The sequence below is a fragment of the Zonotrichia albicollis genome, chromosome 2 (assembly GCF_047830755.1).
Source record: "Zonotrichia albicollis isolate bZonAlb1 chromosome 2, bZonAlb1.hap1, whole genome shotgun sequence".
Classification (NCBI taxonomy): Eukaryota; Metazoa; Chordata; class Aves; order Passeriformes; family Passerellidae; genus Zonotrichia; species Zonotrichia albicollis.
The window spans coordinates 103,387,269-103,413,476 of record NC_133820.1 but is presented as its reverse complement, the minus strand read 5'-3'; the positions used below and the strand labels follow the sequence as shown (position 1 = coordinate 103,413,476).

At 39.2% G+C, this 26,208-nt stretch overlaps 1 protein-coding gene across 2 annotated transcripts in view; it reads right to left on the bottom strand.

The window, feature by feature from the left end:
- RASA3 (RAS p21 protein activator 3) overlaps positions 1 to 26,208 on the bottom strand; it is a 131,743-nt gene that overhangs the window by 10,056 nt on the left and 95,479 nt on the right. The window contains exons 6-19 of one of the 2 annotated variants that reach the window (XM_074535908.1): positions 23,560 to 23,640; positions 20,798 to 20,870; positions 16,487 to 16,566; positions 12,371 to 12,475; positions 11,717 to 11,873; positions 10,791 to 10,939; positions 9,021 to 9,135; positions 8,067 to 8,141; positions 7,100 to 7,223; positions 5,845 to 5,951; positions 5,137 to 5,214; positions 4,138 to 4,215; positions 3,517 to 3,590; positions 2,469 to 2,516 (exon numbers count right to left, since the gene is read on the bottom strand). In XM_074535908.1, coding sequence (XP_074392009.1) covers positions 2,469 to 2,516; positions 3,517 to 3,590; positions 4,138 to 4,215; positions 5,137 to 5,214; positions 5,845 to 5,951; positions 7,100 to 7,223; positions 8,067 to 8,141; positions 9,021 to 9,135; positions 10,791 to 10,939; positions 11,717 to 11,873; positions 12,371 to 12,475; positions 16,487 to 16,566; positions 20,798 to 20,870; positions 23,560 to 23,640 — 1,344 coding nt within the window. The remainder of the gene's footprint in view (positions 1 to 2,468; positions 2,517 to 3,516; positions 3,591 to 4,137; positions 4,216 to 5,136; positions 5,215 to 5,844; positions 5,952 to 7,099; positions 7,224 to 8,066; positions 8,142 to 9,020; positions 9,136 to 10,790; positions 10,940 to 11,716; positions 11,874 to 12,370; positions 12,476 to 16,486; positions 16,567 to 20,797; positions 20,871 to 23,559; positions 23,641 to 26,208) is intronic. The other variant, XM_005487990.4, reaches the window with a different exon arrangement.

The window sequence follows — 26,208 nt, the reverse complement described above, 5'->3', positions numbered from 1 at the left end:
TTTCTAATTATTGAGGTCTTTTCTTGGCAAGGAAAAGTGTCACATTTGGACAGGTTTGGTGCATCTATTAGTTAGGTCTGTCCTTTTTCCAGATCTAGATGAGGGGCAAGACATGAAACTTGACTTGTAGTTAGTTAACTGAGGTGCAGTTTGTGCCCTTTCTGCAGTTACAAATCCAGCTAAATGGTTTCCTAGTACAGCAGAAAAAAGGCAGAACACTGTTAGTACTGCTCTGCTAAGCTCGACCTGTTGACTCTACAAGCTTCATTTATTTTTTTAAGCTGTGAGAAAGGTCAAAAAGTTTAGATTATGTTTAATAATTAAAAGGCAGGTGTAAAGCCTCTGGAGCACAGGGACTGTACCCTTACATGCTTTAATCACTCTCAAGCTCTAAAAACAAAATCAGGATGTTCCACAGCCTCACTTGCAATTGCACATAGATACTTCAGCTGAAATGCAATTTCAGTAACAAAGTGATCTCACGGCTGGAAGGTAGAGCACCCCCACCACTTTTTCGGCAGATTAGGGGTGTTCATTTACTGAGCTGTCAGTTTTAATTAATTTCAAACTTGAATGAGTTTATTGTGAAATTAGGTTACCAGGAAACTGTGATGCATCCACCACTTTCCTAACCACTAAATCAATCCAAAAGCTTCAATGTGACTTTGGTGACTTCAAACTGCTCCGCAACACTTGTGTTAAGATAAAAATGTGTGTCCGTATGCAGCAGAGTTGGTAACAGCTACTCTACACATTACATTAAATATTGTGCCAAATACAGAACTGTATAATGGAGTGGGTAAAAACTACTTACTACAGAGTAGTTTTTGTCAAGTAGGAAGGCACTACACAGCACAAAGAGCACACAGAGAGAACAGCAAATGACCTGGTTTAAGATTTTTCAATAGCAGAGCTAAAATGCTTAGAACAGCTAATACTGTTTCTTGCTTCTGGTACCTTCAGTCACAAATAACTACAATACATCTGACCAAACCACAGGTCTGTTTAAAGCTCAAACAGAGATCCAAGTTCCTTCAGACTTTAACTATTTTGTAACCAGCTGGGCTGGTGCCTGCTGCTCATTCCAAGCTATGTGGGCAAAAGCTGACAAAGACTGTCTACAGCAGCAGATTTTTTTTTTAACTGGTTATAGTTACACATCTCTCATTCTTAAAATGGTCAGACAGTTCTGTCTTGGTACTTATTCTTGGAATACTTGAGAAATATTTAATAGCACCATGTGATTCAGGTTGTCACCAGGCCCATTGGCAGTAGCCCTCAGATTCCAGGTTAACACAAATTTCAAAGGAAGAACTGACACTCTTGGGCAGGACAACATGCTCTTCAAGTTAGTTTCTAATCTCTCTCATGCCAACACTTAAAAAGGTGACTTAAAATTGCAAACTCCTACAGAGCCTCCCTTCTTTGAAAAAGGCAAACTCCATATGGCAGAGCTAAGAGCACATTTCTAATTAAATTCTTCATAGGTGACATAGCCAAGAGAAAAATGTGCTTTTATTTTCCAGAGATAGGTGACTAGCATTCAAAGTCACAGAAGTGATACAGTCAACTTCTTTGTTTCTAGCAATTGCAGAAGATATGAGAAATCAGAGCAATTAGAAGCACAAAGGAGAAAAAGTCCAAGATAAAATCCATTTCAGTACAAGGTGGTTGGAGAAACTGTTTATTCTCATGCTTACGGTAGACCTGAATCTGGATCCATCTTAGCTTTGCTTGGAAGTACTGACATGCCCTTTTCACCACCAACAAAAAAAAAATTAGTTCTCCTTTTCATTCTCTTCCTTTTGGAAAGAACCAGGCAGGCAGCTGTTGAGCAGCGATGGCATGATTGATGTCAGCATACCCAAGTGCCAATGACTAATCTTTCCATCCAAAAGTACTTATGCTCTAGCTTCCCATTTGATACTCTTAACAGAGGTAAAGATAGATTAAAAGCACAAAAGCAAGCAAACATATTGCAAAGGCAAATAGAAACCTCACTAAACAGCCATTCAGTCTGGAGAAGAATCAAATCAAAGGCTATGAGAAGTCCCACAACAAAACATGGCAATAATGCAAAAAAGAAAATAAGACTGCTGAAGGCCACTTCTTAAGCTTGGGAATAATTTACATGAATAATAATTAAGAAGTGCCTAGAAAATGCATGGTCTCTTCATCATTGCCAGTAAGTTCTTCAGGATCCATACAGAGCTTCTTGGTGCCCTGCCTAGAGACAGAAATCCTTTATTCTCTATTTACAGCAGGTTTTTGTTTTAAGGAAAATAAAATAAAAGGTCAACATCAAGAAATGGGTAACTAAATGTTCTGTGCTGGGTTTACACAGGCATTTCAGGATGGTTAAACAGGGTACTTCCTCCCCAGAGTTAAGTCAGACAAATCTACTGCTGCAAAGGACATGCTGTCAGCCAGTAGCTACAGCAAAGCAGCAACTGCCTCTACCATCTTACCTGCATGAACTATTACCATCAACTTTCTTTACTGTTAGTTTAAGAGTCCTTACAACAGCAGCCACAGGCCGAGCAAGAAAAGACAGAAAAAAATCAGACAGGAGCAAAAGAAAGACAGAGGCAGAAAAAAATGTTTTACAGTTAGAGGGTAAATGTTACAAATCATAAATTTATTTTGAAAACCAAAAGGATGATAAATGTACAGAATTAAATTAGACAAAATTGCTTCTAAGGACAGAGGTTTATTAGAGAAGTGAACTGTCAAGGTTAAACAGAAGAGGTACTCATGTTTTCACTGAAATTGTAGTTTTTGCATTACTTAGAACAACCATGAAGGCTTACTTTCAAACAGTATTTGAGCTTACTGAGCTCTGACAAATTTGGATTTTTTTTTACTTTCTTCCTCGCAGCTCAAAGATGTTGTTTCTACAGCTCACTTAGATGATCTTAACAACCCAGTTTTGTAACAAAAAATGCCAACAATTGGTGTCTGAAACTAAGACAGCATATGGAACATACTTCCCAAAAAAGGAAAGGTACTGAAACTATAAACTGTTCCAAGTGCATGTCAAATTTTCCTTGAAATGCCCATGATAATAGTTAGCATATGTATCTCATAGGACAGCAAAAGCAAGTTCTCTTTGCAGGCATTGCTCTCTTTAAGTTATTCAGTATCTCTTTTCACAGTCTTCCACTATCTTCACAGTGAAATTTTACTGCTTTTATTCACTAGAATTCAGGAAGAAGATCCCAGCTTGATTTTAATACAATGCTGAGTTTATTTGGCTTTAGCTAAGCTAATTAAGTTCTATAGGCTTCTCTTTCCTCCACTTATTTCAAAACACATTTATATTAAGTTGTTTAAATCAAATGAAAATATGTTCAAATCAGCTATAGCAACCACAGAGAGCAGAAATTGCAACACAAGAATTCTCCTACATCCCTCTCTGATTGCTTGAATGGAATAGGGGTGGCAGAAAGAGAGGTGGTTGCCTTAGAATGGCAGTAAGCACACAAGTGGATGGTTTTCTTGCACATGCATACTTACCCTTCTTTAAGCAATATAGGTTGCTCTATGCTCTTGTGATCTCTTCTTCCTGAAGATGAAATCAGATCTAGAAACTAAAGGTGAAAAAAAACAGATGTAAAAATGGCAAGAACACACTACCCAAATGAAAATCTTTCAGCATTTGCACAGCACAGAGCTATGAGAGTATTTGTAAAAGAAGTTAAACAGAAGGTAATGGCAGAAGCTTGAGGAATTTGGGAGGTTTCCTGGGTTGTAACCTAAAAATAGCACAAATGCTCTTAAGCAGTAGAACTGCAGAGGCCCAATACTTCTTGTGCATCTCCTTTGTTATATGAATCTTTCACTTTCTTTTGGACTAAGCAATTTTCATCACAGATCTGCTGCACTCTATAAAGCACACACATCTCAAAAGCTCTCAGCAGCAGCTTGTTAATCCAACCTATTTATTAACTAGAAATAGATGCAAAGAAATTTTACTAATAACATGTGTATAATTTGATAAAAGTTTCTTGAATATTAGTTATCAGGAGTCTGCTTTTCTCAACACACTTCCTGGTCTGCCAACAGTATGTATTGCTTTCTAGGATTCAACTTCAACAGCACAGCAAGATTTTTAGAAGCTTCACATGTATTACTTACATTTTTTACTGCATCTGCATATTTCTGTTCATTGAAATAGTCATAAAATGTAGCCATGTAAGATTCCTTGAAATTGGCCTGAAATACAAAGCCAAAACCATGCATATCACCATACAGTTTATACAGAAAATATTATTGTTAATAGCAGCAGGTCAGGAGGAAAACCACTGCAGACAGATTGTTTTTATTTCCTGGCCAGAAGTAAAATAAGGAAAGTACTACTTTCATGTTATACAGCACACATTCAGTAGTTCCAAACTTTTATTTCAGAGAGGCAGGAGAATACATTTCATATGTTCAGTTACTACAGTTAATAATGCATTCTTCAAATGCTTCAAAATTCTGCTTTGGCTTTATTTTTTCCTCCTGACAATAAGGATAACAAAAGTAATTCTACTGCCTTGAAGGACTCACAGCTGAGGTACACAGTCACCCACAGCCACCTGTGTGAATCCTAACAAGACCCCAACCACCCCAAATTACCACCAGCTATAGCAGGGTGGTGCCTTAGGTACACTTATTTCAATCAAACATCCAGACTATGGGCATCTAGCTCTAATCTCACCACTGACAGAAAACTGAACTGCTATGAAAAGGAAAGTATAGCCCTTTCCCTTACTGGGTGATTTTTCTCAGTTGAGTTTTAAAATGCTGAAACAATCTATTGAGCCCTGTAGAGCTGATGATCATGTATCACAGATAAGTAGAGAACTTCACAAGTTCTCCTGATTGTTATCATTCTTCCAAGGAAGGAATGAAGAGCTCTGAAACAGACTTCTAGATTGGTAACACAATTTTGCTTTACTGAAATCTAATTCAGATTAAGATAGATTTAGTTTTCCTCTAAACATGAGAGGTTTATAATCAAAGCAATCATAACCAGTTTTGCATGAGCCTAGTGCAACTCAAGCATTTTAAAGGCTTAATTACAATTAATGATAAAAGATTTAAAAAATCACTTTCCTAAATTAAGTCATTAAATGAAAATAGCATACTTACAGATTTAGATTTTGATAAGCTGCCTAGTGTTTGAATGGTTTTAGAGATAAGTGTCAAAGTTCGAGAAGTCTGAGGATCCTAGGAAGGAGAACAATATTATATGGACTAGCTATTTAAAATAATTAATAGAGGAAGGTAAACTATATTTATTCTTTCTTATTTCACTTGCAGAAGAGTAACAAAAAATTAGAAAAGACCCCTAATAAAACCTTGCAGGAAAAAATTGCTTTTATGTTAAAAGATTTTTGGCTCCTAAGTCACCATGCTCCATAGCTACCATACTGATCTTCAGAGATCCAAAGGTAATCACTTACAAAACAAAAACAAGGCTGTCCACATCCTCCCACTCCCAATAAGAACAACTACTAGAAGCCTGACATATATTGTTTAACATCCAAAATATTTCCAACACTTCTACCAATCAATCCAGCATTAATATGATGTGTCGAGAATGAAGCAATGGCCCTTTTTTCCACAGTAGCTTAGACCATCTACCTTGTTTGTCCTTAAATTTCATTCTTCTTCCAACATCTCCCAAGTTCTTCACATGCAAAGTCATTCAACATATGCTTCACATCCAAGACAGATATAACAGATGTTTGAACTAACAAAGGTACTTTTCCTGAAGGCTATTAAAAGAATTGAAGAAAGACTCTTCTGGTGACAGAACCATAAGCACAGCTAGAAAAAAACTGATACAGTACTTACTGGATGGTGTGGTGTAAGCTGAAAGAGGTTTGGAGAAAGAATGGCAGGAGCAAAGAACCTCAGGAAAATAAAGCTGCTGACAGCTGTGTACCTTACATCTAGGTCACCTATTAAAAAGAAAAAAAATACCTCTATTCAGCATTTCAATAATCTTTCCTGAAAAGCCTCATGAAATCATCAGAGCCTTGAGAGAGCTAACTCCAGCATGTGCTGGATAATGTATGTATTTGTGAGTTACAGGATTAACTGATGACAGAGGATTTGGAGCCAGAGATGAGCTAGCCTAACCCAAGGAAATGTCAATGAGAGCCTCTTTAAAAAATAACCAGGTTCATAATATAAGCTGCAAGAACACCATTCACTTTTCCACCACACAGGGAATTTCACAGACATCTGCTATTCCATATATGCACTGAATTATGATGAATAATTTACACAGTTTATGAAATGTTCAGCACAGAGGCCAAGTCTCAGTTACCTACTTATAGCCCTGAGCACAAGTGTTGTACAGACTCCTAATGTATCTATTCCAGTTGGTAGTTACAAAAAATACATTTTATGTATTTATTTAAACAAAGAGTACGACAACACAGTCTATGGTTTTCCACTTGAGCTTGCCTACTCCAAAGTGACTATTTAAAAGCTGAACTCATATTACTCTCTCTAAAACTTCTCTACTGTAATCTGCTTCCCTTCATGAAAATACATAGCTTGGTTGTTTTGCTTAATTCTGGTTTTACATTGCCCACTGACTCTCACAGAGTCAGAACAGCTAAGAAGACTGGAAAGAGCTGTTTCTTGACAGGCAGAAAACCTTTGCAGCACATGGGCTCCCAGAGCAGTGAGCTTGCAGTAACTCCAATTTATAGACTGGCTTTTATTACAGATTGATATACAAGCAGAAAATAATTCCACTGCATGAAATCTGCTGAATGAGCCATTACAAAATCATGAACATTGGAAAATTGAGTATGCTTTGAAAATACTGAACCTATAAATGATCATCATAATGATCTTTTTAAATGCTGTTTTCCTTAGAAAGATGTTTAAGAAAAAACTCCAATCATCATCAAAAATCATGTTCCTTTTGGGAATGAATAAACAATGAGAAAACAGCATTAACATACTACAAATATTATTTTGAATAAACTGCTGTTCACATACTAAATTCAGCAGGGATTATGCAGACTGCTAGACTACACCTGTATTTAAAAGCTATCAGTTATGTAAAATAAAATTATATCTGTAAACTCACCTTGAAAACGTTTGGCAGCTGATTCTCTCAGTGAAAAGAAAATATCACACATCACTGTAGGACAGCTTACACCAGATTTTGTAATTACAGTAAAAATGCGATCAACATACTGCCTCAGATTTTCCTGAAAAAATGCAAAGATTATGACAAAATTAGTATAATTTTCTGCTGTGCAAAGTGGCACTATTCCTGGCTTTATTCATAGTGGCATCATTAAAGGATTCCCACTTTCAACATTATACACTTGAAAAACAAACTCTCTCTCAATTATACTGTTTGGAAAATGCACATATTCAAGAAGAAGAGTAAAAATATCATTTCTATTAAACCAAACATTAAATGATGCAGTAGTATGGCAAATCATTCCTTCCTCTAGCACTGTTTACTATATCATCAGCAGAATCATAGAATCATTAAAGCTGGGAAAGATCTCAGATCATTGAGTCCCACAGTTAACTCAGTCCTGCCAAGCCCACCACATCCACAAGCCCCTTGTACATTTCTAGGGAGGCCAATTCCACCACTTCCCTCAGCAGCCTGTTCCAGTGCCCGACCACCCTTAAGAAACTTTTCCCCAACATGCACTTTAAGCCTCCCCTGATGCAACTTGAGTTCTCTTCCTCTCATCGTGTCACTTGTTACTTGGGGGAAGAGGCCAACCCACAGCTTGCTACAACCTCCTTATAGCTAAAGAGAGAGAGGTCTCCCCTGAGCCTCCATTTCTCCAGGTTAGCCACAGGCTAAATTATCCTTGTCCTCAGGGCAGCAGGAGAAGTCATTAACTTTCTACAGGTACTGCATTTATAGCATAATACAGAGCTGTTGTGAAATAATTATAAGGGTGGTGTCAAGAAAGCTTACAGTGTATTCTAATGAATGACAAAATTATTTGCAAGATCAAGCTTCTGAGGACCTCAGTTAAACTTGATGGCATAAATAGAGACTGTCTTCAAAATCTAATGCATACCCTGTTATTTTCCAGGTTTTCACCATCTTTTAATTTCACAGGATCAATTTCACAAGGTTTATGGACCTGGCAGATCTAGAAAAAAATATATAGTTAACAATTGACATATAAATTTATCTACAAGTACAAAAAGTTTTGTAAAAAGCCTAATCTTTTAGCTTTTGAGATGAGATGTAAAAGGCAAAAGCCAACTTTATAAACAGTATTTTTTTCTTTTAACAGCAAAGGTAAATTATGTGTGATCTTTATCTTTTCCGAAAAAGCAGCATTAATTTTCTACCCTTTTCTTCAACTGAAATGCAGAACTGTTCTTTAGACTTTCTCAAGCAAAGCTGTCCAAGAAAAGTCCTATTTTTTTCCAAAACAGTCAACTTTGAAAGTACTTCCATATTCTTTAAAACTTGACATTCTCTGGTGAAACATTAAGACAAGAACAGCTGAAGAAATTGTCAAATCATTTAAAGGAAGTCTGTGGTCTGAAAGTATTGCCCAATTACAGCACTAAAATACCCACACCCACCATTCTGGACTGGAGAGATAATAAACCATTGTTCCAATATGTGCATCACATGCACAGTTATCTAAGAATAACTGCATCCCTTTAAACCCACTGGATGAAATGTATTATTTATAGCTTCACAACAGCTTTCTATTGGATATACTATTTATTAGTTTCTCAGAAACAATATATGCTAGTTTTTATAAAACAGGGTAATGTGGCTTAATAAATAGAAATTTTACTTTTCCTTTAATGGAATCCAACTGTTTCTGAATTGGACAACTCATCTGTGGCTAACTTAACAAACAGGATTTTAATGCAGAAACAAGCTATTAATAGCTATTAAACATTATTCTTACAAAGTGCTCTTAAAATGAGAAGTTATAAACAGTATTTGTTCCCTGAAGGCCTTTACAATGATATTTTACCAAATAAACAGCCTGAACTGTTCTTACCTCATCTATAATTGGCTTTAGAGTAACTTGCAGATAATGCATCCCTGCCAGTTTCATTGTCTCGTCAATGCACTTGGAAGTTAACGAGTTTCCTCTGAAAATGGTGTTTGGATCTCTGGAAGTGAACAGTTTTCTGTAATTTAGTCTCTTTGTAATGAACTGCTCATACATGGAGATAAAAGCAGCAGTGAAAGGTCACAGAATTCTAGGTTTGAATACACAAGCAAAACCTCCCTTTGACAGCAGCCTGCCATTAAATGTAGTCATGCAGCATTTAGTGCACTTCCAGGGTCTAAGAGAAAAGCAGCAGCCTTGGAAAACTCAGAGGGACTACAGATCTTCATTGTATTAGCATTTTGTGCTCAGTGCACTATCCTAATACACAGTGACACACAGGCTCAAGTTCAAGAGGTCTACAGCACAAATCTGGGAAACACATCTGTTTTCACATGCTAATTTGAACACTGCTAATCTGAGTAAGGGAAAGAGGCAGTGAGACTTTAGTCTCACAACTACACTGGACATTGCACATGACCTACTACTTGCCCCTACAAAACAAGTACTTGTGAGCTGGGAGAAAGAAGAAAACACAGGCTCCAATGGCACTGCCATATTTTCTAAGGGACTTGGAGCACTGTTCTGTGATAACACAATGCAGACCCCAGTTCAGCCCTGATAACTGTGAGGCAAGGTGGCATCTTGCAGACTCTCAGGTTTTCCTAAAAATCTCTTGCACAGAACTCATCTTGTATTAGACACACAGCCTCTGTGACTGATAAAGCTTCAGCCAACTGCTCTATCATGTACCTGTACCTCCCTGTTCAGCAATTTACTTTATGCAAATAGGTAGATTGCCAATGATCTCACCTACAATATGTATTCTCTGCTGCTTTTTTATCAAACTAACAAGGACTGACTAGGGATCAGCAAGTTTCCTCATGCTACAGCAACCATGCTGTTTCAGTCAACCTGAGTTCAGAAAAAAATACACCTATCTACAGGAAAGAAAGCACTTGATCCCTCAGACACTCTGAAAAGAGCCAACCCACACAAAGACTTCATTTTTTACTAAGGAAGTATCTGTCATTCCACTTGACTCCAATTGTCTCTTCTACTGTTAGTGAAGAGCATGACTACACAGGCAGAAGGATTGTGGCAGCAAATATTCTTTAGGATCTGCTTGGGATGAACACTAGATCTTACACTATTGAACTATCAGCCCACCAGTAAGTCAAACAAGGAATTCAAAAGAAGCAGATGAAAAAAACCAAACTTCATTTTCTGCCCTCCCATCCAAATTCAATCCCATCCTTAATCCTTTACCCTTTAACTGGGAGGACTAGATACACAGCTTGCCTTAAATATTTATGATTAGGAAGAAACTTGCTTGTTGTTTTGAACAAATTCAACAAACACTCAGCACTAAATGATTTATTAGCACACGATAAAGCTGAAATTATTTCATATGAAGAGCTGAAGGTAATGTAGAATTTCACTTAACACAGAGTAAAAATCCCTCTTCTCATGTTAGAATAGTCCTGCAAATAATTTCCACAAAAAATGATGGGAACTCCTCCTCAAGGTCAAATTAACCAGATCTTGAGAGCAGTGAAAGAATTTTGAAAGAACTCTGCCACACAGCTAGGAAGAACAGGAATGACCCCAGCATTTTCTTCTGAAATTGCATATTTCTAGAAACTGAGTGGAGGATTCTAGCACTAGCCAATGCAGTTTAGGTATGTTTGATAGCAGTTTGGTTTTGGTACTTACTGAGTTCTCTTCACTTCAGCATTCGCAATGGCACTTATGAAAGGCACAATTCTGCCATAGTGTAAGAAAAGCCTGACCAGAGGTATGGCTGCTTCCTGCTTTTCTCTGCAAACTTCACCCAAAATATGTGCAGCTGATGCTGAAACAGGCTGAACAGTGGAAGATAAAAACTTTGAGAAATCCTTCCAGAACAACCATTTTTTCTTTCTATTCCCATTAGTTCCTTAATGCAGAACCCCTCACAACAGTTGCAATGGCCAGTTACCAAAATGTCTATATATAACGTGGGTGGATGCCACATCCCAGTTTTTGTGGGCTGTAGGTTCTGGTCACAAGAGGGCAGCAATTAAAAACTACTACAGTACAGGCTCTTCTTATCTCCCACATTTTTAATGGCTGTCTTTTCAGTAAATGTCACTTGCCTGGGAAGCAAATGAAGAGAAAGAAACTCTATCTAACCCTTTGCAATTTCAAGTCCCAATGAATACAGAGAGGGAGTTCTTTTAGTGAAAAAACAAAAGCACCATTACAACTGTAAAAGTACACATAAAGGGACACATGGTCCAAATCTCTGAAGTTTCAGGATTAGTTCTTGGTTTGGATTTTTCCCAATTATGCAAAAAACCTGCTCCTGTCCAGTAAAAGTAAACAATTGAAATTAAAAAAATCACCAAGAAGGTGCTGCTGCTAAAACCACTGTGTTCCTGGGTCTGCCTTCACCCACAGAATGCAGATTAAGATCTCTGCAAGGACTGAAAACAAGCACAAGGGACATGCAGAGCTTAAAAACACTCTGAGGTCTCAAAAGGAAGAGCTGACCTCTCTGGTAATTACACAACTATGGTGTCAGCAAGATAGTGACAAATCTTCAGAGACCCCTGTGAAGATGATCTGCAAGGAAACAACAAACAACACAAGCAAATTACCTCAACATCTGCAGATTTTAGCAGGACATCTCGCAGAGGACTGTAATAGTCTGAGGAAAAAACATGGTCCTCAGTGTAAACCACATTTAACCTTAAGGAACCCAGGTCATCAGGCTTCAATGACTTGTTACCATTATCTCTGGGCTGCAGAAAATACCTGATGTGCAAAAAATAGGACAGAAACTTAGTGCTGAAACACAAGATTTTCTCAGGGTATATATAAGCATAGAGAAACTCCACAGATACACAAAGTATTTATATATGTACCAAACTCTTGAGAGTTCTGAATCAGACTTAATTAAATTTGCCAGTCTGTTTTGCACCAACTGCAACATGGGAAGTTCTGAACACAAAGATTTTTGTAGATATGATTAAAAACCCACACACTAAAACCATAGCACTGCTGATGAACTGCAGTAAATAATATAAAAACAACATACTAGAACTCCCACATGCTACAGAGAGGCAGACTGAAACCTCTAATCACATTATCAAAACTTCTTGTTCTTACACTTGCTAAGATTACTTTGGCTTGCTTACAAAAAAGATACAAATTAAATCCATTTAAACTTTATCACATAGCAATAATTACTCTTAAGTCTTCAGAGTAGACATATGTTTCTACTTATTCTCCAAAAGAAAAATGTCAAATACCATGCTTCATAAGAACTGGACTGTCGGAGAAATTTCAAAGGGAGTCTCAGTTCTCCCAGAAACTCATCACCAAACTTCAAGTTACTGGCATTCCAAAGATCAACCCTGTAATAAAAACAAATAATTCAAAGTACTATTAAGAAATTAAAATAATACTACTACTAATAAAAAAACCCAACATTTTTGCCAGATTTGTTAGGGTTTTTCCCCTGAAGTCTATGATTAGAAAGACTTGAAACTGTACAGCAACCATTTCCAAATAGTGAAGAGATAACCTTACCTTAGACTTCTGAAGCCTGACAATTCACCTCCATAAAACATCAGTGAAAAATATTATTCAGATTAACTTTTCTCATCTGTACTGTTTCCACTGTCCACATTGATAAAGATTCAGATGGCTGTCTGGCTACCCCAGATAATGGAAAAATACAGGTAAAATGGACACCAGGGGAAAAAGCACAAAGTTATTTAAGGACTACATACTGTCAATCCCTGTCTAATTTGGGATTACTAACAGCTAAGTGGCAGCTTTACAGAATTAGTTCTACACAATTTTTCCCCGTTTCTAGCTCTTAGGAAGACTCCTGTGTCAAGCATACAAACTTATGGCAACTAAACTGGTTCTGTGGGGTTAAAGCTGTAGGATGGTTCCACCTTCAGTACAGTCTGTGTACTGGCTGAAGCTTACACAAACTTTGGCACTTGGTCCCTCACGTTTGGGAAGTTCTGGTATCTATCTGTAGATGATTCTTTCTTCCTTTTCATATGCTCTTCAACATCTGGATGGAAAACAACTGCACTGAGACTCAAAGCAGAAGTACTGGTGTCCAACCCAGCATGTAGGTTAACGCTACCACACCCACCTTGAGGCAAGGGTTTCACACTCCAGGGTATTTGTTTCTGTATGTATTTTAAGGTTTTCTCTAAGAGCTATTTTTGTTAAAAAACAAGATCAGCTGACTATTTTGCAGCTAAGTGACAGCTTGAATGTGTTCCAAACTTTTGCGGGGAAAGACAGTACATGGAAAGAAATGCAAGCTTTCAACTAATGACAATTTTTAGAAGAGCAACTTGGACTTGGATAAGGTGCAAAGGCATCCAGTTGTGGATGTATTTACACAACCCTCCTGGTGCCAAGCAAGTCACAGCAGACTGGCCAAGGAACAGATGTTGACAGCCCTGTTAAAGGTTTATCTATCTTATGCAAGCACAGAATGTGTTACTTTTAAGTCCTCTGAGCCTTATATCTCTCAACAGTGTCTCCTGCCCCAGCTGTCATACACTAGACACACCATCAGCCCACACTCCATTCCTGCTAGGTAAAGTTCTTTGGACTCTGATAATTTGGACAGTATTTCTGCAGGGCAAGAACTCTCCAAAAGGAAAAAACTTCTTTGAAAATTCGACCTTCTCTCTCCTTTCTCCATATTTGATGGGTTATTATCTTGCAAACCAGTTCAGTCAGCTAAAAAGCAGCTTCAAGAGGAGAGGAATCTTTAAGCCTATTTACACAGCCAGACTTAAAATTTACCAAGTATTTACAGGCTACTGGTTTCTAGTTTATCCAAACTCATTTAAGATACCAACTAGCAATATTACTTTCAAACACAGACAGCTAAAGGGTTTCCCCAAAGTTACAGAAAAAAATCAGTGCAATGGATTTGTACAAGAGGAACTAAAAATTCAAAGTAGATCTCACACTACACAGTAAGCAAAGAAGGCATGCAAATTCTGAAGTTATTGCTTGGTGCTCTTGGAGTATAAAGAATAAACAGAACTTATTAAAAATGTTCATACACAGATCTCAGAGTCTAAAAGATCATTGTTTCCTAATATTTTTAGAAGATAAAATTATGACAAGTGTTATTCTGAAACTGGTCAGATTGTAGTCACAGAAAGAAACAAACAGGAGAGAGGGGGAGGAGAAACAATGAATTCACCAGAACATCTGGTCCCCAAGTGTTGATATGCCCTGCCTACAACTTCCTACACCCACTCAAAAAGAGAAAACTTTTCATAGCTTTAGAGAGAAATCATGAGAGACTAAATCTCCTCTTCACCCTGCGGAATTGTATCTTTCTCAGGAGAGGAAAAAGAAAACAAATCCCCAAACCCATAAATTGTGTGATCTGTCCAGAGGGCCCGGGGGCAATCTGACTCTCACTAAACAGAGCGGAGGAAGTAAGCGGGGGTGGGAGGGGAACCCAAGATGGAAACAAAAACACACTGTCCCACAGGGGACAAAGGCTCTAAGGAGAATTTGCCCAACCAAGACTGACACTTTATCTGCTTTTGCCTGTTATTTAAGTGCTTAATCTTTTCCCAACTATTTTGCAAGCTTCCTCTAAAACTATTTATCTGTACTACACTGTGCTGTATTGGTTTTCAGGAATTATAGACTTTTCTGAAGCTCAGCTCCACATCCTTTATTGCTGCAGACGAGTCATTTGTCCAGAAAATATACTTAGCAAGTAAAACAACTGTATAATTTCATTTAGTCCAGCAGTACAAAATAAGAATCATTGAAATATTAAGCAATATGTAACTGCTTAATATTTAGACCAGTAACACATCTAACATCTCCTTCAAAACTATCGAAAAATCTATCAGAGAATCCTCCTAGCTTTCATTTAAAATCAGTGCATGGCTGGGCACCATAGTTATAAAGATTAGACTGGGCCTTCCGAGACATGGCGTATTTTCCCTGTTCATCACATACATCCCATGGAATATGGGGCATGCTGCTTTGTATCTGCCTACACAAGGCAAAGCTTTGCAGAAACACAGTCTGGTGCTAGGACTGGGTCACCTGCTGTGCTGCAACACTGACACCACCAAAGCAGCTCAGCCCTGCACCTGGGCCTTTGCTTTTGCTCCCATGAGTCAGCTGTGGCTTGCCCTAAACCAGCTACCTTGGCACTGCCTGACACAGATGTTCTCCGTGAAGCAGCACAGCTCCTGTCTCTCTCATGTATGAATATATATTTATGAATAGCTTCCCTTTCCTGCCTCAGAGCCATGGCAAACACAAACCTATCAATGCTCCTGTAGTGTTGTCACACTGCACTGACAGGCTACATGAGCCAGCAGCTGTCACACCAGAACAGCCCTCCATCCATTCATGAACACAGATGTGTTTTGCTTGCGGGGAGGAAGTATTGTTCCCCTTTCCTGGTCTCCCCTCCTTTCCTTAGAGCCAGCTGAGATTCTGAAGGAACTATGGGACCTTCTGGGAGCCACCTCACTGCCTCTCTAACAAGAACATATGAGGAGGGAGGCAGTGCTACTATTCTTCCTCCAAACACCACCATAAAGGAGAGGGGAATTTCTCACCACCTGATGCAGAAATAGCAGTATTCTTTTACTGTGCACCAGATGGCCCAAGCCTCCAAGTTCCAACAGTATCTGATGCTAAGACACATGTGACACTTTCAAGTTTTGCACCTCCTATTGTTTTCTCACCCTTCTTTATACTCACCTGTCCCCACAGAATGTTGACTGGCCTCAGCAGGTTTTAAAATAGTACTGAGAGGGTGGCACAGGGTGGGCTGGGATGTTTCTGGCTTTGAAATCAGAATTGCTTTTTTCCTGTGCAATTGATTTCACTTTTATCACACCAAATCTTGCAATAAAGGGTTAAAGTTGGAAGGCAAAAGAGATGAGAAACTCTCTCTGCCCCAGGAAAACTCTTGAGTTCAGGAGTCTCCTTTCAGGGAAGAAGGACCTTATACAGGTTGCTAAAATTAAGTGATAAAAGAAAACATACTCTGTAACTTAGAGCATCACAGAGCCTCTGGGCTGTCCTGGGAAACAGAGGGAGAGAGGAAAGGAGAGCCCAGACACAAAAGGCTGTGCTTAATGACAATTATACCAGTATACACACAGTGCACATGAGAAACAAGGAAAACAAGGATCTCTCCTGCATCAGAACCACCACACATATTCAAGATAGAATCTGCAGGACAGTGGAGGTAAATAAACATACAGATACAGTGACAAAAACTCATCTTGATTTATCAACAGAAAAACCTCACTTGCCACTTTGTAAACAGAGTCTACTACAAAGTTACACAATTCTGGAAGACAATTTTGTTCTAATAATGCATTTTATATTACCTAATCTCCATTTTGTCCACTTCATCTACATCTTCAATGTCAAAATGGGATTTCTTGTTGTAGCTACTAGGTCTTGTAACCTAATAAAAAGGAGGAAACTTTTAGCAGCTTGATCTGATACAAAAACATTCTGACATAACTTTCACAAAGCTTTGGAAGAGCACAGTATTTTACTATCAGCAGTAACTTCAGTCCTGATACTGAAAGCATTCGTGCAAGTGAATAAACATGTTGACTAAACAGACTACTGACTACAAAGTGGTGGTTACACAATCATTACCAAGAGAAAGCAGATATTTCATACTTTTTTTTACAGGGAAGACCATCTTTAATATTACTACAGCACTTTAAGTTTACATTGACAACAAAAAACACCATTGAAAGGAGCACCACTTCCATAATCCATCTAGGGAAAGAAAAGGGCAATTAATATTTGTTTTAAACACAGCTGTACAACAGATGCCCTGAGGCACTTTGCAGAGCATGGGGGAGGAACCACAACCACCCTTAAAAACATTTTGCAGTGTATCCAATTAAAATTAGGAAGTTCTTCCTGTCCTGATATCCTGGAAGTTAATTTAACTTGCCCATACAACAAACACCAAGCAGACCAAGAGACCCTAGCCTGTGTTATGCATATCAGAATATAAAAGCAGCTGCACAGTTCACCAACCATATTTGCAAGACTGATTAAGTGGAAAGCACAGGAAAAGAAAAAAGGAAAAAAGTATAGAGTATTAGCATAGAAAGTTTTTGTAAAAACATTTCTTAAATGTTTGTACAAAATGTTTTCTACCATGATTGTAAGAACAGTTTGGTGGTTGTATTTTTGCCTAGTGCGTCAGAAACTCAAGAAAAAGGGTACCCCACCCAGCTGAAACCACAGCAGGAACTGATCAAATGCAAGGGTGTATGACGATGTGTGGGTTCAGCTCTTGGTTGCACACTGAAGCTGAACTTTATTGTATGTTTGAATTGCTTGTGGCTGAATACTCCTCACCCACATAAACTGGCTTTTATTGTAAACTTGACTATTTGGTTTTGTACTGTACATGAGATGCAAATGGCACTTGAAGGGGGCAATGATACAGTTGCCTAAGTGGAGAGAAACCAGAAAACAATCTTTGGCAGAGGACACTCAGAGCCTTTTTATTTGTGTATGTGTGAGGCAGGCAACATTTTCAAAGTGATACACAAGAACTAAAAGACACTACCAGCAGCACTGGAGACCAAATGCTCCACACTAATGGAATCAAATTCACCTGGTAAGCCCAAGAGCGCAGTGGATTTAAATGCAGTCTACAACTTCAGCAGTTAAACACAAGTTTCCTCACCCTAGCCTTGCAAACACTTCACTGTTTCTGCAGAGTGTCCTACAGGTCTGCAAATGACAGTTTCTACTACCATTGTGAAGTTTATGGTGCAATTTTTAATAATGAAACAAACTTTTAAGTCTCTTTCGATCTGTAACACAGGAGTTGTTACAAAAACTGTAGCACAGGTGCAACTTATGGCATGTCCCTTCTAAGTGAACACCTTCTCAGAAGTTTTGCTGGAACCTGCATGTATGATATCTCTCTGTTCACCCATATGACTACTTAGTGTGGAGATCAACACAGCTGAAGAGGGGTACTCCAAAAGGGATAGCTGTACAGAACTGGAGATGAGGAACCTTCCAGTCCACAGTGCTAAAGTAGCTGACCCATAACACTGTACAATAAAGGGGGCATAACTCTGCTGTGTTGTCCCTTTCACCTGGGAAAGCTGGCAAGCCATTTGTCAGCTGCTCAGGTTTTTTCAGCACATGCAAGTTTACAAACAGGTCCCCAGCACTTCCTTCTTGAATTCCTGTAAGAAGACCATTTTCCTGTAGCTGCACACACAGCTCCACACCACACTGCAGCAGTGGTGAAAATGGCTCTATCAGGTGCAAGTTTCACTCACCACACCCCTCAAACAAGCCCTTCTATTTCCCAAACCAACAATAAGCTATCTTTCACTTAGAAAATTAAGTCTGTGTAACTTTTTGGTTGTAAAAAGGAAAGCACTCATTCACTGTCTTTTACAGACCAGCTTCTTCCTTGGAGGCTTGGACAATCACTGTGCTAGCAGGCTGCAGAAAAGCTGATTAAGCTGTTCAGGAGCAGAAAGTGACACCGCTGTCAACAGCATGGATCTCTCAGCTCCACAGGAATTGGAGCTCTTCCTTTGCATGCACCAGCCACAGGTCTGCCCACACCTCATTAGTGAATGTATTTCCCAGTCACAGCAGTTCTACTGAACCTTATTCCTTGAAGATGTTTAGCCTGATTTGTACTAACTACTCCCAAAATGACATAAATCTATGATGGCTCTGTCTGCAGAGCTGTTTATTTTTCAGAGCTCTGGCTGATTGTCATTTCCCAAGCTCTGCTCTTACCAGCACAGAATTCATTTTGCTCTGAGTTAGCAGAACTGTGTCATGGGCTTGAGTTCAGGTTTTACTTTTGCTGGTACTTGCACACAACCCAGCTCTCACATAAAGGCAGGATAAGCAAGCCCCAGCCCTCCCTCTCTCAACTCCAGCTGGAAGATGCTTTGTTTTTCTCCTTCCTCTCCCAGCATGGCACCACCTGCCAAGTTCAGTGTTTAAATACCAAACATTTTCTGTTTCTGCAGCACACAGAAGGATGAGGAATCAGGTGAAGTTTTTGTGGCTTACAGTCTTACATTCTCATTAAAAGGTTTTCACTGACAGGCTCCTCCAGAACTGCCTGTGTTAAAATAAGGAAGCCCATCTTAGTTTATTTACATTTAGCATCACCCTCATATCACTGCCAAAGACCACAGCTCTGGGCCAGGTGAGGGACTGAAATCCTGGCTGAACACACAGACACCTCAGTGCAGTTTCAGCACTTGGTCTCACAGCACCTCTGCCCCTCTAACTGTGCCCAGCAACTCCACAGAGCCTCATGGAGCCAGGAACCAGGCACAAGAGCTCACTGCATGGAGCTATATCCTATATCCTAGGATGAGATGGGCTGTGTTAGCAGAGCAAAGATCACCTTAGAAAGCTGTCCTGGCCTACCCTCATGGCTTCCAGCCCTCAGGCACTACAGAAAGTGCTCCTGCCAATCAGGAACTTGCTAAATCTGTTCCTTGTATCCAAACACATTACATCAACAAGAGCAAGTTGCTGCTGGTATGCCAGACTTTGATTGGTCAGTACAACTACTGGCTCCTAGGCAAAGATGGTGGTTTGCAGGAGAGGGAAGACAGCAATGTCAAGAACGACATTTCAGATCTGCACAGTGCAACAGCACCTGTATGGCTCCTCTGTCCCCCAGCTTCCCTTCCTCATGTGGCTGTGGCCCAGAACTGATCCCAGAAACCACATCCCTAGGTGCCATCCCTATGGCAGCAACAATTTCTAAAGCAAATATGGCTTGCATCTTTCAGATCACATGAGCAGGAAGAGCTTTTCAATCCATGCCAACTGCACTGTGCCACTCTAGCTTTTATTCCATCAACTTCACAATTACAGATACTTCCTTGAGGTGTCTACTGAAATAGAACAGTCAAGCACACACCAGGACTATGATAGCCAAGAGAAAAACAGAATGATACGCATAGTTTAGAAGACAAAATGAAAAGTTTCAAGAGAGATCTAAATTATAAACACATGCACATATATGTATGGACACACCACAATTAGAGCTACTCTTGCCAAAAGGAACCAAAACGAGGACTTTCATAGAAGTTATACTTTATCTTAACTGGACTTGTTGAAAATGCTCTGTATTAAATAAAGCTATAGAGGTTTTACCCACTTGGAGAAAAGGCACTAGTATTGCAGCAGACTGGTAGACAGCCAGAACAACCAGCTTAAGTGTATTTTTCCTCTACAGTTTTCAGTATTCCTAAGGAGATAACCTTCCTCCCAGTGACTGGGAAAGACAGGGTGGACCAGCTATAAAAACACAGACTAAGAAAAAAATATAATTTCTCTGCATGTGTGGTTTGTTCAGGTTTTTTGAACTAATTTTTAAATGTGTTTTTTCCAAAACTCTCGTGGGGTGAGTTGTGATTAAACGTAAAGCCTGTTGCTCAGAAGTGCCCAACTTGAAGCTTTCCCTACAGAGCACCTGAGGTGAAAGCAGGATACTGCTCCTTCAGCAGACAGCCAGTCTGAGCCCTGGTACTTCTTTCCCCCACACCATGCTTTGAAACAGCCTTCAAAGATGACAGCTGGCACAACATGGAGCAGGATGCTGTGCCAACTATCCACAGTATAGTATTTCAGCTTATCACCCGCTCCTTTGAAATACCAACCTCAAAATAAAACACTTCATCAAAATGTGGATTGTTGGTCTTCTTTTTAACTTTAGTCTTTTTGGCTTCTGATCTGAATTAAGGAAACAAAAACAAAAAAAAAGGGTAAGAAACAACATTAATAGAAGTGTGATCCTAGAAGAGAGCCACTGAGGAGGAAATAGCCAGCCACTTGATTTATCTGATAAAACTGGAATGCCATGTGGCTCCAGCACAGCAAGGCACAGACACTTGCACACATTTAAGAGAGAGATTCAATGCATTCCTAGTTCACTAAAGTGGCAGTAATCACATTTTGTTATCCTATTTTAAACACAACTCCTTGAACCCTTATTCTTTCACTTGGTTGACATAGTAGAATCTTTTATCTGTACAAACTGGCAAGAATAGGCCTCTGAGCAGCAACATTTGGAGGACAGTCAGTCTTGATGTGACTCAAAAATTCCTCATAATCTAAAAGCACAGGAGACAAAGACTAGCCTAGCTATTTCTGTGAGTCATATTTTATGATTCTGGTCTGAAAAATCAATCACTGCTTTTCAGTGACAATCAAAAAATCCAGAATGGTTTCTTCGGTAAGAATATTTTTATTGCTGTATGAGCATCCCTTTTCCTGCAGCACCAGCAGCACTTAGTTAATACAGTGATGGATTACTATGACCAGTGCTGAGCAAAAGTCTGTATTTTTATTGTCCTGAAGGCATAAGATGTGGCAGACCTCCTCCCAGCCACTCAGCAGGCCTGACCCAGCTCTGCAGTGCCCATTCATCCCCCATGGGCCGTGCCATCCGCCTGTGCCTGCCTTTGAGAACACAGACAACATTGACTGCTGGGCTCAAGCCAGCCAATGCATTTCTCACAGGCCAGCCAACAGCTGTCTGATGGCTTCCAAATGCTATGAACCTATGCTTGATTTGTTCTCACTACCTACAAGAGAAAAGCTGTGTGTCACCAATCTTACCCTACAGCTCTGCAGGCATAGATAAAACAGATGCAGACAGAGAGGCACATCAGCCATGTGGAAAACTGACCTACTAATCATTTCATCCCAGAATCTATCGTTCATTTCTCATCACCAAAGCTGCTTAGATAGCTTGTAACTGCTTATATTCACTGGACAACTCTGTGTATTTCACAGAGGTCAAGGGGAGCTGGATCTAATTCCCAGACTTCCCATGTGAGTTGAATGGGCCTGTCCACCAGTATACAATATTTTTCCATCCATAATACAGGCACAGAAAGAGTTTCTGTCAGGAAGTCTGATGACTCTAAGTACAAATCACATAATAAACAGCATTTTTGTTGAAATTTTTATGCTTGTCATTGCATAATTGCAGCTGAATAAAGCAGCTTTCCTACTCTAAAATGAGAGGCACTGGAAAATCCAGAGAGGAGAATGATGTACAGATTAAGAATATCCCACTATTCCTAGGAGAAGCTGAGAGATAAGAGACACTAATCTCCTCCAGGACACAGCACAGATTGCCAACCCCATCTCATCAGTCACACTTGCCAATCAGCCTCTTTACTGATAAACCCATCTGGGAGGGGACTGGGAAGCAGGATGTAGAACGGGAGGTGATTAAGGCAGCACAATTATTGAGCAATTACAAAGCAGTGAATGGGAATAAGCTGCATGCTGCTTGCAGGAGATAGGAAGCAAGCTTTCTCCCCCCACAAAAACCCAGATAGGAATAGGATAAGGCTAGGCTCCTTATTCTGAAGGAAGTACATTATCAATAGTCACACATTATTCAGACTGGGGGCATAGGGAAGCAGACAAAGGTAAATTCAGACATTTAAGAGTTAGTCAATCAGCCTCCTTACTGTTTCAATAATAGACACCCAGCCAGTCATTTCAAACAAGTTACAGCCTTAAAATGAATTGCACAAGTCAAATACACAATTCCATTAATGGAGATAAGGCAAAACACACCTAGACAAAGATGCAGAATACAGACATGCTCAAAGACTTCTCTACATGCAAGGTAAATATTTGTCAAAAATGCTTCTTATTTATAGTATTTGCAACAAATTGTTGTAAAACATCATTAATAACCCATGCCACCAAATTTGATTCTTTGAGGTCACAGCAGAGCTGTTTTGTTTCTAAAATGACACAGACATAAAAGATGACTAGATAAGCAGAAAAACCAGCAACATCCAACAGCACAGAAAATTTTCATAACAGATGGGAAAATTGAATCCCAAATTTGAACTGAAGAGTATCATGCAGAATCTCATCACTAAAACCTCATTCCAAATTTTATCCATGATATTATGTCTGCATATATCAAATTACAGGACTGAGCCATTGAGGGTTTTTAACATACATATTAATTTGTCACACCTTGAAAGTGAAGACACTCTTAAATATTCACATGCAAACGTGCATACTCGGCAAGATGTTGATGTATTCACATTTCTCTTCCACCCTGCCCAAAATTAGGCAATGAATTTGCTCAAAAACTGGCCTCCAACTGTGAGGTGAGAAGATGCATAAATTAAGACTAACCACAAATTATATACTCTGGGATATTCAAATTATTCAGATCTTTACATAAATCAAAACTGAAACAAGTCTCATATCACTTACTCCAGCATAATTCAGTAGCTCATACACACACCCACCCCAACATTTAACATATTCTAGCAGTGTCTAAATACTCCCAGCTGTCCATAGGAGAAAGCAAATTTCTAATAGACAAAGAAAACAGAAACCACCCTTATAAAAGGGAAGCCCTTGAATGTGCAATACTTGCCTGGAGGGTCCTGCTAAGGTAACAGTGGCATAGGGATCACATTGCCCGTTCACAATGGGCAGCCCTTGGCACTCCAAAACTCTAGAAAAGAAGAAAATGAAGACAAATACATTATTTTAATGGAAAGAAGCTGGAGGGAAAAGAAAACTGAAGCATGTTCATAGGGTTTTTTTCACAACACTTTACACTAGGGAATTGAAATGTCACTAAGCAGAAACATTTAATTTATACTTGAACTTGACAACACATTCTGTTCTTAAATACTAACTTTAATAAGGGTCAAAAATACTGTTAAATTACTGCAAAGCCTTAACTCAAAGGATTTTTATTATGCAAGCACAGCAATTTAAGGTTCATGAAGTAGGAGTCTGCTGTCAAGATGGGAGCTGTCAGCACTTTAAAATTCTGTGACAATTTATTCACCAAAGTACATAACCAGAATTTATTCTGTAAGAGAAATATAAGAAAAAACCCACACAGACAGATCCCAGAAGCAGCTAAATAATTTCTCAAAATAACATTCATGAAGACCTCAGTGCTTTTGCAAAATTTGGCATGGGCTTATTTATAAAGTTGTGTTAATTACAGACCAGGACATATAACACAGCCATCCTAAATATTCAGCAGCTCTGCACTCAAGTAGTAACAGAGACATTGGAGGGAAAAAATGGAACAAACTGGGGTTTGCTGCACACAATGGTGGGAAAGCTGCAATTCTGCACTCTCATTTCAACATCTCTTTGGGGAAGAAAAAAAGAAGTAGAAAAAACCCAACACAACTACCCCCAAAAACTGAAAAAATGCTGCATGTTTCAGAAGTTAAAACCTACTGAGGAATGCAGCACCAGCTGGAAACACAGACAGACAAGCCAGTTTCCAGAACTCTCCCTCCAGCAACAAGTTCTGCTTCCAACAGGTAACCTGCTGGGCTGATGTATTTGCACAATTTTCACTGGAAAGTTTCAGTGAAGACAAACCACGAAGCTCCCTGGGCAAGTGAGCAGTACCATCATTGCAAAGTGAAGTATCATGCAAAATTCTGAGTGCTATAACATCACATGCAAAGTAATAGCCATTTTACTGTTTTCAGTGATGGCAATTTCAATGTAAAAGAATGTAAGGGTGAGCAATAGAGAAAAATTCAGTAACGGACAGTGCTCCACAATTTCATCCACAAGGCAAGTTATATGGTTACATATAGTGTAGACTTTAATTACAGTTTAACTACAGGCCTGTTATTACTTACCCTCCATAAAAGGAGAAAATAAGTAATATTCTGCATCAATAAATGAATAATTTTTGTACCAGAGAAGGCACAACCTAGACAGGTTCAGACAGCACTACAAGTAGAAGAAGACTGAACACCACACTAAGGGGCACACACAGGTAGCTGAAATTATACATTACATTCCTAGCTGAATTGTCCTACCCATGGCCCCTTAGAATGAAGGCTAGGTAGCTGTCTTTCAATACAGACAGCCCTCAGCAACGCACCAACTTACAAGCTTCCCAATTGCACAGCCCTCATCTAGATGACTCCTCATTGCTAACTAACACTAGTACAAAAATTCACTAACACTAGTACAAAATTCTGTTCTGTTTTCTGGACATGGAAGTGGAATAATGGATCAAAATAGCGGAGAGAGTTAGGAAAAGCCTAGATTGCACAGGCCACATGCTGCTTTTATCTCTGGACTTCTATTATTTCACTACAAGTTCACCATCCACAGAGACAGAATTTAGAAGCCTCCGAAGCCACCTAGTTTAGGCACATATCTGATATTACAGAGTGCTACAACACAAACAGTGAAATTCAAGCCACAAATTCTATCCCAGCACCAGCTGGAAATCCATGGTGTAAGCTTCAGGAACCCTCAGCATCAAACAACACACAGAACACATGATTTGGCTGCCTCAATGCAATGCATACAGTGCCATTTGAGATGACTTAGTTTCTTCCACCATCCCTTGATGCTGCTCCACATAGGCAGGAGGTACCCATGAAAAACACATAAATTTGACAGCTCCACATCTCTCAGAGGCCTCATAAATAGACCAGATGCCTGCTTGCAAGATCCTACTCCAAATTCACCTAGCTTACCTTACAGAATAAGCGTAGAATAAGCTTTTTTTTTGCACATGTAGTAATACAAATACTCAAAATTGTAAGGGAAATGCCACTTTTTAAATTTAAAATGAGCAGATGTGAACAGAAAGAACATGTAATTTTACACTGTAGCCTTCTGACAGAGTATCTGTCAGTGCAGGAGGGAAAATCCAGTAAGCACCAGCAGAAAGTTTTTATGGAGAGGCAGGTGCAGCTTGATTTTCTTACAAGTAAAGGACAGACCAGTTTCCTTCCAGGGGTCTTTGCTCTAGTAGGACCACAGGACCACATTCACAGCAGAAACACTTGGCTAGTGAGCCACAGCAGGACTACTGGTAATTCTTTGAGGATTGCAGATGCGGCGTGAACACATTGCTATCTAACAGAACAATTGTACACCAAATGTCAGTGTCAAACCAAACTCCTGTGTTCCAGTGCTTCCTTAAAGCAGTCTGGAAGCTCCTTAAAATGAAATAGTAACTCAATGACTTCATAGCAATCTGCCAATTTTCTGCTGCTGATGAATGGATTCCAAGCAAGCT